The sequence below is a fragment of the Rhinatrema bivittatum genome, chromosome 9, assembly GCF_901001135.1.
Source record: "Rhinatrema bivittatum chromosome 9, aRhiBiv1.1, whole genome shotgun sequence".
In the NCBI taxonomy this organism is placed as follows: Eukaryota; Metazoa; Chordata; class Amphibia; order Gymnophiona; family Rhinatrematidae; genus Rhinatrema; species Rhinatrema bivittatum.
Window position 1 is genome coordinate 168737587 of NC_042623.1, and position 14979 is coordinate 168752565.

Sequence of the window (14979 nt, forward strand, 5' to 3'; positions counted from 1 at the left end):
CACCCGAGCCAAAGGATGGTCGTATAGTTTCGCCAACCAAGACATAAAGGAGGAGCCAAAGGCCATGGACTGCAAGGTTTTAAATAAAAAGGGCCAGTGAACCAAATCAAAAGCCTTCTCGGCATCTAAGGAGAGGAGGACCGCTGGCTGCCGCTGAGTGTGTACCAAATCAATAATGTCCACTATCCTCCTAACGTTGTCCGCCGCCAGACGACCTGGTACAAAACCCACTTGGTCATTGTGCACTAAGGTGGGCAAGACCCCATTAAGCCGTACTGCTAAAACTCTGGCCAACAATTTAAGGTCTATGTTAATTAGCGAAATGGGTCTATATGAGCTGCATTTAGTGGGATCTCTACCCGGCTTGGGAAGCACTGTTATCCCTGCGGTATTGGAATCACTACCGAGAGAGGCACCCTGTAAGAGAGAGTTAAAGGCGTCCGTTAGGGGACCCACTAATATATGTGCAAATTTGCGGTAGTAGGAGCCCGTGAATCCATCGAGGCCCGGGGCCTTGCCTGGCTTTAAGCGTTTGATAGCCTGGTGGACCTCATCCTGGTCAATGGGTTTGTCTAAATATGCCCTCTGCGAATCCGTGAGCTTAGGTAACTGGACCGAACGGAGATAGTCATCGATAGCAGTGTCAGTTACCACGCCATCAGGGGCATACAACTGGGCATAAAATTTAGTGAAAGCTTGCCGGATACCATCAGAGGTGGTAATGTGAGATCCAGTCCCTAAATCCAATTTTTCAATAGTTGTTATGGCCCTGGCTGCACGCAGTCTATGCGCAAGATAACGCCCCGCCTTGTTACCCCCTTCAAAAAACTGTTGTTTTAATAAAAGGAGACGATGACTGATAGCTTCATCGTCCAGTGAGCTAAGTTGACTCTTAATTTGTAATATGCGTCGGTAGACTGATTGAGAGGAGGTGGCAATGTGTTGTTTAGTTAAGGCTTCCAGGTCGGACAGTAATGTAAGCCTAGACTGGGCCCTAGTTTTGTTACAATAAGCAGCCTGCGATAGAAAGTGTCCCCTCATGACAGCCTTAGAACACTCCCATATAAGCAAAGGACTAGTGCCCTCAGTAGTATTCTCCTGGAAGTAATGTTGTATATGGGATTCCATTTTAGTGAGAAAGCCCTGATCTTTAAGGAGACCCTCGTTAAGACGCCATGGTCGGTACCCTGGATCTGAATCATGGAGGGCAACCTCAATCCAAATGGGAGCATGATCAGACCAGGTAATGGGTTCTATCCCTGTCTGGAGTACTCGGGCCTGAATCTGCACTGAAACAAATAAATAGTCGATTCTGGTATAGCTGCCATGAGGAGTAGAGTAGAAGGTGTAGGATCTAGAATGCGGGTAGCGTTGCCGCCAAATATCAACAACGCACCATTTGGTCAGGAAGCGACACCATCTAGTACAAAATCTAGTGGCTAGCCCCGCGCCAGTACTGTGATCCATTTTAGGAGACAAGGTGGCGTTAAAATCGCCTCCCAGGACCAGGTCCCCCTCTAAATGTTGTTGTAAAAGATGGTCAAGTGAACTAAGAAACGCCACCTGACCCGTATTTGGAAAATAAACGTTAAGGAGGGAAATAACACTGGTACCCACCCTAATCTGTAGAAAAATATACCTGCCCTGAGGGTCAGTAATGGTAAGCAGGACTTCATGCACACAGGTATTAGAAATCAGTATCCCCACTCCCACATACTTGTGAGCCTTGGAGCTAGCCGCCCAACATGCAGTAGAAAAATTTGGAAATGTCAGCAGCCGCTCATGGTGCCTACGCACGTGAGTCTCCTGCAGGAAGGCTACTCCCACCTTCTGACGCTGGAGCTCCCTAGCAAGTAACGAACGCTTGCGAGGGGTGTTCAGCCCTTTCACATTAAGTGAGAGAATCTTAGTAGCCATTGGTCATAGGAAAACAGCTAACCAAGAAAGATAGTGAGATTTCCCCAACCCATTGCACAACCAAAGAGAAAAGAGATACCCCCATCCAAACCCCCTCCATCCAAAATAACAGAGAAAAAACAAATGCCCCCGTGTGTGTTCCCATAATTACACCGTATCCCAGCATCCGCCCCAGGGATACACAGATAATGGGAGCCGTGGTCTCCCGATATACAGCAGTTACAAACCCCCAAAACCCTCCCTCCCCCGAGCCCGCAGCCTAAAGTAAGCACAAAACAAAAACCTGAACAAGAAACCCACTTGCTGCTTAAAAATGTAATGTACCAGAAGAAACCACACATTCAGCCTGGTATGGTAATAAGAAAGGGTCTCTGGGAAAAAGTCAGTCCAAAAACAACAGCAAGTCCGCACCTCTGTTATAAAGCAGCAAAACAGAAGTGAAACCCACAAGTGTAGAAAAAAAACTGTTCAAAATAAGATTTCACCCTAGGTCCTTTTGTGGGGAGCGGCGAACATCAGATTGCCTCCTCAGCCTCTTTCCCCCCTTGTCTGCTCGTTGCCAACGAGGGGTGGCGTCCAGTTTTCCCAGGGGAACCGCCAACTTAGGGACCTGGAACGTGGCTGGAATTTGTGCTTTTTGAAAGGCTTCCGCGGCATCAGCCAAAGTTTTAATCCTATAGGTAACTCCTTGAGCCTGAAAAAGCAGGCCAAAAGGGAAAGTCCAACGATACTTGATATCCTTGGAGCGTAACGCAGCTGTGGCCTCTCGCAAGGCATACCGTTTCTGAAGGGTGACGGGTGCAAGGTCTTGAAAGACTGAGATGGTCAGATTGCGCCAATGTATGTCCTTCTGTGAGCGAGAAGCAGCATACACCCTTTCCTTTATCAGAAAGCTATGAAAGCAGATGACTAAGTCACGGGGCTGCTGATCCCGGCGCTGACCCAGCGCACGGTGTGCCCGCTCCAAGCGCACCTCTGGGGGGTCGGCCGGTGAGGCACCGTTACTATCCGGGCCACCAAGGAGCAAATGCTGGCAGATTTGGGTAGCCACAAGCGCCGCATCGGAAAATTCAGGAGTCTCAGGGACGCCCCTTATACGGAGATTAGCCCTCCTGTTTCTATTTTCCAGGTCCTCTATTTTCTCCTGAAGCTCCAGAATATCAGACTGATATTGGGTGCCCTGAGTTTGTAGCGTGTTGAGGGCCTCGCCATGAGATTCCACCCGGGTTTCTACGTCATCGACCCTGTGCCCCATAGCCGCCAAATCTTCTTTTAGATCTGCTACAGATGCCATAATGTCCTGTTTATGCTGCTTCATATCTTTTCTAAGGTCCATAAACCATTGCCGTACCTCCGTTCTTGTGAGATAATCAGCTGTCGAGGGAGCAGCCCCGCCGGGCGCCAGCGCGCGCGTTTCCTCGGCCTCCTCACCTTCCCCCGCGCTGAAGTCGCCGTCCGAGGCGCCATCTTGCTCCGGATCCGGCGGTAATTTGTTGTAAGAAAATTGCCGAAGATCGGCTGGTTTTTGCTTGGTAGCCATCAAAAAAAGGTGCGCGGACCCTGAGTGCAAGTCTTCCAGGCAATTTCGCAAAAAATCTACCCGGTTCGCTGCCTTTGGGGCGGATAGCGGGCTCGTGGGGGAGCAGAGCTCAAGAGCTATGCGTCTGCTTTCATCGGCTGCGTTAACCACGCCCCCCCCCTTAGTCACCTTTTAAGTAGGTTTTTCGAGCATTAAGTTTCCTTAAATTTTTTTGGAAGCTCTGTGGTGCATCAAGATGGTGTTGATGCATTTTCCCCCATATTAAGGAGTTTGATTTTGCTTCATTAACTTTTCAGTTGATGTCCTAGAAGGAGCTTACAGTGCCCCCTGTGTGAAAGACTCATGTCTATCACATAATAGACGTGTCCTATGCCTGTGGACTAATCACGACATCATGGAAATGCTCCGCTGCTATTGTAAGTACAGCCCATTGATGATAGAGGCTTCAACATCAGGAAGACATCAGTCCCCCTCAACATGAAAACCAACAGGATCAAGGAGACAGGCCATGATTGGATCCTTTCACCTGAAGAGATCGACTGGCTCCACCTCTTTGGTACTAGCATTGGAGGGCCCCAATGACGTGCATCGTGTAAAGGCCAAGAAGCATCTGCATCAATCTCTAGTGGAGTCCCCACTTCCAGCATTGCATATTCAGGGAGCTTTGAATCCCCCAAAGCATCTCCTTGAGGAAGAGGGCTTATCCTGCATGCATTGCTGGGAATTCAACAATCTGAGGGTCCAGGTATCAGTCACAGGCATTCCTCTGGTGTCCTAGGAAAATGTGGCCTCCCTTTCTGCTTTCCAGGCCATGTTGACATTGGAAGGTTATGAGGAGGAGCTGGATAGGAAGATCTAGAGGACCTGGTTTGTAAGATGCAGAGCATCTGTACATCAGCATAGACTATATCTCTCTCTCTACAGATAAACATCTAGTCTTCCTATCCATTGAAAGAGGCTCGCCTCCTGTGCATGAAAACCTTTTGAGATATTTAAATGTCTATTGTGTTTCCCCTATCTTACCTTTTCTCTAGGGTGTACATGTTTACATCTTTAAGTCTATCTCAATATGTTTTAGAACGAACACCACTGACCATTTTAGTAGTCACCCTATGGACTGACTCCATCCTGTTTATATCCTTTTGAAGGTTTGGTCTCCAGAATTATACATAGTATTCCAAATGAGGTCTCGCCAAGGATTTATACAGGGGCAATATCCTTTTTTTCTGCTACCATTCCTCTTCCTATGCAGCCAAGCATCTTTCTGGCTTTTGCAGTCACTTTATTTACCTGTTTGGCCACCTTCAGATGATCAGATATAATCACTCCCAGATCCCATTCCTCCTTTGTGCTTAAAAGAATTTCACCTCCCATATTGTACCTCTCCCTTGGGATTTTGTATCTTAAATCTATTACTCTACATTTTTTAATCATTTAATCTTAGCTGCCATATCCTAGACCATTTCTTGAGCTTTGCTAAATCCCTCCTCATGTTTTCCACACTTTCCTGACTGTCTGCACTGTTACAGATTTTGGTATCATTGGTAAAAAAACAAACCTTTCCTGACAATTCTTCCATTATGTTGCTCACAAAAATGTTTAAAATAACCAGTCGAAGGACCAATCCTTGAGGCACACCACCCTCCTCGGTGAAAACTCCATTTACCACTACCCTGTGCCTCCCATTCAACCAGTTTCTAACCCAGTTAGTCACTCTAGGTCCCATACCAAGGTTGGTCAGTTTATTTATAAGTCTCCTATATGGAACTGTGTCAGAAGCCTTACTGAAATCCAAGTACACTGCATCTAGCACTCTCCCTTAATCCAAGAAATTGATCAGATTTGTCTGACAAGGTTTACCTCTGATAAAACCGTGTTACTTTTGATTTTGCAATCCATTGGATTCCAAAAATTGCACTATCCTCTGTTTTAGCAGTGATTTGACTATAAATAGGAATCACATTCGCCCTACTTTAGTCCTCTGGATCTACTCCCAATTCTAAAGAAGCATTGAGGGCTGCTTTGCCTGAAAGTTGGGATCTTACCCAGTTTGGAAAGTGTAGATATTGACTGCAGTGTGGGTGTTCTAATGTATTTAGTCCTGGGGGAATTCTGCACTACTGCGGAGCTCAGAATTTGCGCAGAAGTCCCGTCCCCCGTCCCCCCGCTCAGAATTGCCAAATTCTATATAGAAAATGGCAGAGTGGACCCCGGCATGCTGCGAGGGTAGTATGTCCTGCTTGCGGCGAAGATGAAGGCCCCAGCGTGCCACAATTGGGAACCGGTCTGCTCGCATCAAAGATGAAGGCCCCGGTGAGAGTGAGTATTTGTAGAGAGGTGTGTGTGTGTGTGTGTGTGTGGTGGTGGGGGGGGGGGGGGGGGGAAGAGGGTGTGTGTGTTCATGGGGGGTGCTTGAGTGTGGATGCCAGAGAGGGAGCATATGTCACAGAATACATTTACTCCTAGGGGAATTCCGCACACAAAAACTTAAAATTCTGCAAACTTTACATTGGTCAAAATAACACAATTTACATGACAGTCTTTAAGTAATTACATTTTAAATTAATACAGAAAAAAGTTATTACTTAAAGATGCAGGATTTTAAATATTTTGAGCAGGATCTCCCTAGAAATTCACTGTAATAGTGTCCCTTCCCTCCCAGTCCGCTCCTTAATGGAGCGGACTGGGAGGGAACTGGGGAAGGCTGCGATGCACTGCCACGCGAAACTTGCAAAATTCTACCCCCCTTGTGTGCGCCGCCTGTATTTTATAACATGTGCGTGCTGGCGCACGCGTGTTATAAAATCACGAGTTTATGAGCGCGCGCTGGATGATGCACACACGTTTTTCAAATCTACCCCTAAGTGTTTTTCACTGTAATTGCTGATGGTTCACTGCGTTCTAGGTTGTCTGCACTATTGAAATAATTTGAGGTGCTTTTTATCTGATTAGATGATGATGTGAGTGGTTGTGTGGGAGGATATGGAGTTGATTTAGGGAAACTGCTCATGGGCTGAAGAGTCCAGGAATCTACAGATCAAAGACTGGCTGCAAAGAGAGCTTTGAGTGGGTGTGAGTGAGACACGTGAATTTTAATAACGAGTTGTAAATGTTTTTTTAATGGCATGAAGCTGGGAGAACATACTCTGTTTTGATCTGCTTTTATGGGCATGAGGAAGAGAAGAACTTGTAGGACCAGCCTGTATCATGTAAAGCTCTAGGCAAACATAGAGCAGTTTAGACTTGTAAAAAATAAATGACTGCAGAGGCAGTTTTATTTATTTCAGCCCACATATAGAGATTAGGTAGGCTCCCTGTCATGCTGAGTGTCACTGTTTGTTTACTTAGCATATTCTGGCTGTTATAGTTTGTGCATTAGTACCCATTTTTCCTGTGGTTATCGAGAAAATACTGCTGGTTGTAGGGATATTTGGGTAGACTGCAGTACATATATGGTGGCTTCTCTGTATATAACACGATGATTCCCAAACTGGATCATGACTCTAAATGGTGTTGTAAAATTAGTGGACAGGGTGAAGAGGGGGTTGTCACAGGAATAAAGCCCCTCACTGCATGGACCCACTCTGATTTACAGCTGGTAGTGTATTGACAAGGCCCCACCTCTGCTCCAGTGTGAGAGCTGGAAGCTTGTAAATGTGCATTGACTCTGGTCTATTGCTGCTGCTTCCCTATTTTGGAATCTGTTAGAGGGTGACTGCTAAAATGGTCAGTAGTCTTTGTTGTAAACCATATGGAGACAGACAGATTTAAATATGTATACCTTAGAGCAGGGGTGACCAATTCCGGTCCTCAGGAGCCATAAATAGGCCTGTTTTTTTTTTTAGGATATCTACAACGAATATGCATGAGATAGATTTGCATGCATAGCCTCCATTCTGTCTGAATTCAAGAAAGCATGGGGCAAGCACAGAAGATGTAGTAAAGCTTGAGGAATGGCCTAGAACAGGGATATTCAACTCCCATCCTCGAGAGCTACTAACCAATGTCATGGCTGCAGCAACACAATTTTACCTTCTAGTGTACAGGGTACATTTTCCAAGCGTGAAATAAGAGTGAGATCCAGGGGTGATCATATTGTTGATCTCAAGGAGTCCAAACAAGTGGAAAGGATGATGGTGAAAGAAAAATGCTTGGGTGCAGAGGGAGAGGATAGAGAGAGGAATGGTTGACTTAATGGCCCATCCGGTCTACCCATCAGGTTGTTTAAGATTGTAACTGCCACTCTGTGCAGGTTACCCTCATTCAGAAATGTTACACTTAAAAGTTAACCACAGGTCTCCCAATTTTATAATTTTCCATCCTCTATCCAGTAAGGATCCTCTGTGTTTACCCTATGCCCTTTTGAATTACATAACTGTTATTATTTTCAACTACTGTGTGGTTGGATGGGGGTTTGGGTTGAGGAGAAGGGAGATCAGCTGGTGGAGGGGATCGGGTGAATAAATGACAGAAAGGAAACTCCAGTGTGGGGGATGAAACGTGATCAGCTGGGGAGGGATGTGGGAGAGGGGCTGGGGCACGGCTGGAGAAATCCTGGGTACCAGGTCAACCCAACACCTAAATTCTGACTCCTGGCACCTATATCCAGGAGAGTGTTTTTGGGTGACAGCCATGAAAATTGCTGGGTAAAAGTGAGAGGGAAACTGTATGTATGGGGCAGGGGAGGTTGTGTGGATGAGAGAACTTCTATGGAAGATGCATGCAAAGCTGCTACTTGGTCGTCCGTGCACACCTTGACATCCCATTATATTGCTTGGACACACGTCCTGAGGAGCCAGTAACTTTGGAGAAGTAGATCTGCTCAGTGTTCACCAGTTGGCCACGCTCCACTTGTTGGCTCAGTTGTCTTTAAGTTCATCCACGGTGCAGTCCTCAACTTTCAACTTTCCATGCTTAATGGCTAATTCATGCCTGCTTGCTTTCTCCATTAACAAGTTTTGCTTACCTGTAAACAGGGTTCTCTTGTAGACAGGATGCATGAGCGGGTTGTTAGTGGGGCACTGCATAGGCAGGATGAATTAACCATTCTCAGTACCTGCCTGCCTTTTTGGAGAACTTGAGCACCTTGCTGAAGCTGAAGCTCTGGGAGAGACCGAGGGGCTCGTGAGGCAGCGTGCGGGCGTGGGAACTCCCTTACCGAGCTCTGAGATCTGGGTCTGTATCAGCGCCGTCTGATGACGTCAAGACCTCTTCACTCCCATCCCCAAACTAAAAGTAATCACCGAAGCTGTGGGGGATGGGCTGCAGAGAATTTGTTGGGCGTAGATGGTTTCAGTCAGAATGGAAGAATTGTTCCCTGCAAGCAGATTTTCCTAATTTTGCATACAGTCCACAAGGCACAGTTACCATCGCCGTATGGTGTCGAGTATTCAGAGGGGTTTTTTTTTTCCTGTTTAAATGTGAATATTTATTAACAGGTACCATAAACTTCTGAGTCCAGTTGTGATCTTTATTAACGAGCTCTGGGTGGTAATTCTTATGCTGTCACGTACTCCTTTTATAATTGTGAACAAAGGTCTAAAGCAAATATCATGCTCAAATATCACAGAGCAGGCATTCCTCTTGACTTAAGACGGCTTTATCTGGATGGGGAAGAGGTGTTAAAATGCATATTAAATGTACCTGACCTTTATGCTGTCTGATTTCAGCGTGTCACGGTTTTTCTGTTGCGTGATTATAGGTGAGTAACAGGAAGAAAACTGCGTGTGATCTCCCCACCCTCCTCTCCCTGTGTTGGTTCTCGTCGAAGCCAGCAGTACTACCGGCACTCTTTACGTGAGATGGGAACAAGGCACTGTGCGAGCATTACCTATTCTGACTTGTTTCAGTAAACACCATCCCTTGCAGTGGTAAAAAAATATCTCCGGGGTATTGGGCTGGAAAACGTTTGCAGTTAAACCATGATGCGTAGGGCTTGCTGAGGGGTACGCCGGGCTGTGACGCCCCTCCTGCCCCCAGCGCTCTTGCTGCTGACACAAGCTGATATGCATCGGAGGACATTGATAACTATGGCACTGAAATAGCAGTGGAAACGAGCAGGAGGAAAACCACTTTAGAGTTCATGCAGCTTTGATGGAAATTGTCATTTCCTGACTCTTAAATAATTTTTTTTTTCATGGTGTTTTGTTTTTTCCATCTATTTTCCACACTTTACATAAAAGTTTGAACTTGTTTTGTTTTTCCACACTTGTATTTTGATAAATGAGTTGGTCCATATTTAACTGTCTGTGCGCCTGCTAGCCAGATTTCCAAAGGCTGGATTGGGAGTAAATAGATCATAATGTCATTTCTGGCTGTAGAATCTCTGAATTACCTGTGGTCTGCCTGATTCGTATGTTTGATTTTTCCCAAGTAGGCTTTGCCTTGGGAATGATTTACAAATCTTTATGAAACTTACCAAATGGTCTTCTGTAACATACCAAATATTCTAGTGTGCAGGAAGACTATGATTCCTCTACTTTTTTTCTGGGATTTGTGCACACTTGTGTACGTAAGTTTTGCAAGTGAATGGGAGTGTGTACATTCCTTCCCCCCCCCCCCCTCAAAAAAAAATCTTCTGCTGTTTGAACACCTCCCTTTTGCGGGGTTTCTGTTCACAGTGCCACCATTTGCCGCCGCCGCCACTGGGGACCTGAGCTCAGGTTTTTGTTTTTTTTTTCTCCCTCAATCTTTCCATCTTTCTCTCTTCAGCTTTCTCTTTTCAGTCTTCTGTAGCTTTTTCCACATCTCAGCTTTCACTCACCCTTCCACATCATTCTTTCCCCTAGTTTTATTTCTTTAAAACACTTTTCATCTGTAAGGCTCAAGGCAATGTATTTTGATACATTGCCTTGAGCCTTACAGGTGAAGCAATTAATCAAATAATACATCACAAATAGCAAACAGCCAATCATCAGTCAAGGCTTTAACTCTTGCTATTATCCATTTACTTATCTTTCAAAATGATTACTTTAAAAAAAAAAAAAAAATTTTTTTCAAAAGTGGGAGAGGTGGTGGTGGTGGTCAAAAGCTGATTGATTAATTCAAACTGTTCCCTAACAAAGAGCCAGATGTGCTAAGCATTTTTCCCATATACACAAAATGTGAAGAATTCTTTAGTGCATCCTGTCCCAGAGTTAGTGCAAAACATACAAGGCATTGGTTATTCATGTACTAATCAGTAGTTGGTTATATTACTGTAATTCTTTTGTGAACGGTATCTCCTAGTCCTGCTTCAAACTACAACTCGTGCAAATCACTGTGGCTAGAATCCTGGTAGGGACCAAACTATAGGACTACATAATACCCATTTTCTACAAACTACATTGACTATCGATTGAAATAAAGTTTAAAGTCAAACCTCTTATACTTTCTAAAAAAAAAAAAAAAAAGTCCCTTTGCTTTGTCTTCAAATGTTTAAACAAATAGGCCCTGGAGTATCTCTCTCGTCTCCTTGCATTCTATACCCCAGTTAGAGCTGATCCTTGCTAGATGAGCTCTGATCCCGCAGGATGAGGTCTGGCAGTGGCCTGTCAGGTCTCTTCTTGGCGTGGGCTTTCTCATCTCCTTCCACAGCTCATGGGACTCCCTGTTATGATCTGGTAGACTCCAGTTTGGCAACCGCTGCTCTAGAATAGACCATCTGCCCATTTTCTATATGCTTTTAGAAATACGACCTCCAGAAATGCATATTATGTTAGGTGATGTCTCAACAATAATGTGTACAGAGGCATTATGAACACTTTTTTCTACTAGTTAAGTATCTCCTTCTGCACCTCTGAATTCAATTCCACTTCCCCCCCCCCTCCTCCCCCCCATTCAAAGTGGAGGGCAGCGTTGCAGTTGTGTGAAAAGCATCAAGGCTTCTTAGTAGGGGTGTAATCCCCATGCTTTCTGTTAAGCATAGTAACTGCTGCTCCGTGCAGGGTAAACCCCATGCTTATCAGTTCCCCAGACCATAAAATAAACCACGTCCAACACGTGCCCTTGAACTAATTCTCTGATCCTCAAAGAAGTGTAAAAAAGTATAAAATGATGGTCTGTCTTATCTGTGATCCAATTCTTGCTAATCTGAGACCCTTGTCAGTTTTGTGATGGTGAGAAATTGGACCCTACTGTGGGTGAGGAGGTAAGCAGAGAGAGAGAAGAATTCCAGAGATACATTGGTTCCTTTTTGGGGAAAGGTTGGAAGTCAATATCTGCACTAATGCTGTACAATTATTGTAATGTTGATCCTGCAGCACATGGGTTCAGCGATCACCAAGGTTTCTGTAAAAGAGAAACTCCTCTACTTTTTCAGTAATGTTGTGCTCAGCAAGTTGAAGTACTGTCTTTATTCTACTGCTGATGCCTGTTGCCCCTTTGTAACTTAAGCAACTTTAGGTTGACATCTTAAAATTTGAAATGTTTTGTTTTTCTCTTCTAGACAAAATGTTACGGTCACGTGTTGCTGAATGAGGTGTACAAGCATTTAAACTTGATCGAGACGGATTACTTTGGGGTTGAATTCCAGAACAACCAGTTGCACTGGGTACGTTTATTTAGATTTTTACACTTTTTTTTTTTTTCAGCACTTCAAAGCGGATTACATTCAGGTACTGTAGGTATTTCCCTATCCCCAGGGGGCTTACAATCTAAGCTTGTACCTGAGGCAATGGAGGGGAAAGTGACTTGCCCAAGGTCACAAGGAACAACAGTGGGACTCAAACCCTGGTCTCCTGGTTCGTATCCCACTGCTCTAACCACTAGGCTACTGACAATTGAAGTTGTTGCCGACAGTCCTCATGGTTTTAGGCATGTTTCACTAGTGGATGAGAATTTGTCAATGGTGCATCTGTCTGTTCGCATGTTGCAACTCAACATGGATCTACTTGAAAATTCGTATGAGGATAAAGAGTAAAGGTTGTGAGCGAATAGTGGTTTTTTTTTTTGTTTGAATTGGTGCAGAATTACAGTTGCTTGACAGCTTTGCTATCAACTTCCTGTGCCAACTTTTCACTTGCTCTGAGGAGGGAAAATGCACCTTTGTTTTGTGCTTCTATCATACTTCAATTTCTTTTATATTGAGGATTTCAACATTTATCTCTTCCAAAGGGCTTATAGGGAGCCTGAACCTTTAAGGTGAACCTTACAGGCTTGGAAAGGTTGTTTGCCAAAGTATCTGATTCATGAACTAACTTTCTTCTGAGGTATATCGTTTAATGTTTATAAGATATTAGGTGGCTGGAAAGCTGCATTTTAGATCTCTGTATGCTGCTGCTTAATTTTGTAATGTCGCAGTGATAGCTCTCTAAAGCTAAAGAAATGTAAAACTGATTTCTCTCCTATTGCAACAAAACCAAATTCGTTTGATCAGTGTTAGTAAGTTGTGTTTCAATCTGTCTGTTTTAAGTATTTAAATATCTCGTTTTTTAGTGAATATGAATTGAAGGGTAGATGCAGTGAAAGTGACTCTTACTGTGCCTTGCCATAGGCTCTTAAACAAGCCTCAGCATCAGCTTAGAGCAGGGCATCTTCCCAAACTGTGCGTCGGGACCCCAGATGGGGGTAACAAAACCTTCAGCTGGGGTCACTGGCGCCTCACTTGGCAGCATTGTCAGGGGATGGGGTGAGAGGGACAGGATGACAGGGGATCAGTTGAGGGTTGAAAGAGGGGATCTGCTGGAGGGGATTTGGAAAGGTTGGAGGTTGAAAGAGGGATCAGCTGGATTGTAAGAAGGAATGGTTATTGAGGGGGATTGCACCCATGGTCGTCCTTTGGGGTTATTTGAATTTTCAACTGCTAAAATGGGGTCTCATTGGTCAAAGGTTTGGGAAGCCCTGGCGTAGAGTTTTATATAATGCTAGAAATCTAGGTGGACCACCTTAGCACAACCCAGGTCTTGTGTTTTGAACTTCCGTGGGTATCTCAGCATTTTTAAGGGGACATTATTTTTTTACACCTTTCATTGCTGTGCATGTCTTGAGACTGGTGTCTTGTGTTTGCCACTTTTGGAAAGACTCACATCATGTGTGTTTTTTTTGTTTTGTTTTGTTTTTAAGCATGCAAGTTTTCCCTTCTGTAAAAAAAAAAAAAAAAATCTTTTTACCATTTGTTTTCCTCTTTAGACTTGGCTTGACCCCATGAAGTCTGTTGATAAACAAATGCGAAGTAAGTACAATTTTTTATTTTATAGAGGTTTCTGCAGCTTTCTTGTGCCCGAGGTTGTTTTCATTGTGTCTGAGTTCTGCCAGCCTCTCCTGGATTTGTCCTTTTCTTCACACTGCCATTCACAATAGGATTTTACATCATGGTACCCAGGGAGCCCTACTTGTGCATGGCATGTGCTATTTTCAGGGTCCTTGGTCTCCTGCAATTTGTGTGGCCATGGTTAGGACTACAAAATTCAGTACTTCTTGTGGAATTGGACAGTTTTGTCCAAATGTTTGTGGGAAGCTCAGGGCTGGGTTGTACCCAACTGAGACTTAGCATTGGCAGCTGTGGGACATGACACTGTGCATTCCTCTTTCTCCGGCCTTCTTGACCCCAGAAGAGGAGCATCATTGGTAGCAGTGAGATGACACATTGCTTCCAGCACCCACCTACCCACCCACCCACTTGATTGCCTGCTGCTACCACCTCGATCCCTTCACTCACTCTCCATAGCTGGAAGAAGGAGGAAGGCCGCATCCTCCTCTACTGCTGGTGCCTGAATGTCGCACTTTGAGCTACGTGATTCAGAGCACAACTTGGGGCCCAGCAGCAGAGAGAGAGGATATAGCTTTCCTTTTGCCATTCATAGAAGGTGATTGAGAGATCAGGGGAGTGAGTGAGGGGGGGGGGGGAAGATGGATTCATAATGGGAGTCAATGAGTGAGTTGGGGTGAGGGAAGGAGGATGATTGCATCATGGGGATGGTGAGGGAGTGGGAATGAAGGAAAGGTGAGTAGGGGGTTGGAAATCAATGAGTGAGAAGGGGGAAGGAGTGTGAGAAAAAGCAACATGGAGTGAGTGAAGGGATTATGGGGGAGGTAGTATGAACAAGGGAGAATAAGGAGATTTGGGGGGGGGGGGGGGGGGGAGAGAAGAAAGCCAGGGAGGATGAGGTGATCTGGTGGGGGGAATCAAATTGTTCAGACAGTGAGGAGTTGTGGAAGGGAAGTGAACAAGAGTAAGGTAATGGTGGAAAAGGACAGTAAATGAAGAGCAAGGGGATGGGGAGCAGTGAAGGAGAGATTGAAGGGATGCAGTAAATGGAAGAGTGAAAGGATCATGGTGGAAGGGGAGAAAGGGAGGAGGTAGGAGCAAATAAATGAGGCAAGGTGAGTGAAGAGACCTTGTTCCTTGGAAGAGTGACTGAGGGATCATGGAGGAGGGGGGGGGGAAGAGCAAGAGAGAGAAGAAAGTGACAGAAGCATTGTGGGGCATGGGAGAAAGTGCTATTGTGAAAGAGGAAATGGAAGACAATGTGAGGAGATTGGAGTGGGTGTGGATAGTGAATGAGAGGATCAGCATGAGTGCAAGTGGAACGAGGCGATGTCAT

At 45.0% G+C, this 14979-nt stretch overlaps 1 protein-coding gene across 3 annotated transcripts in view; it reads left to right on the forward strand.

Annotated features, from left to right (window-relative positions):
- The window catches only part of FARP2 (FERM, ARH/RhoGEF and pleckstrin domain protein 2), a 354029-nt gene that overhangs the window by 110149 nt on the left and 228901 nt on the right, over positions 1–14979 (forward strand). For all 3 annotated transcript variants that reach the window (XR_003858526.1, XR_003858525.1, XM_029614957.1), the window contains exons 3-4: positions 11883–11987; positions 13565–13607. Coding sequence is in view for 1 of the 3 variants with exons in the window: in XM_029614957.1 (XP_029470817.1) it covers positions 11883–11987; positions 13565–13607 (148 nt within the window). In the remaining 2 variants the exon portion in view is untranslated. The remainder of the gene's footprint in view (positions 1–11882; positions 11988–13564; positions 13608–14979) is intronic.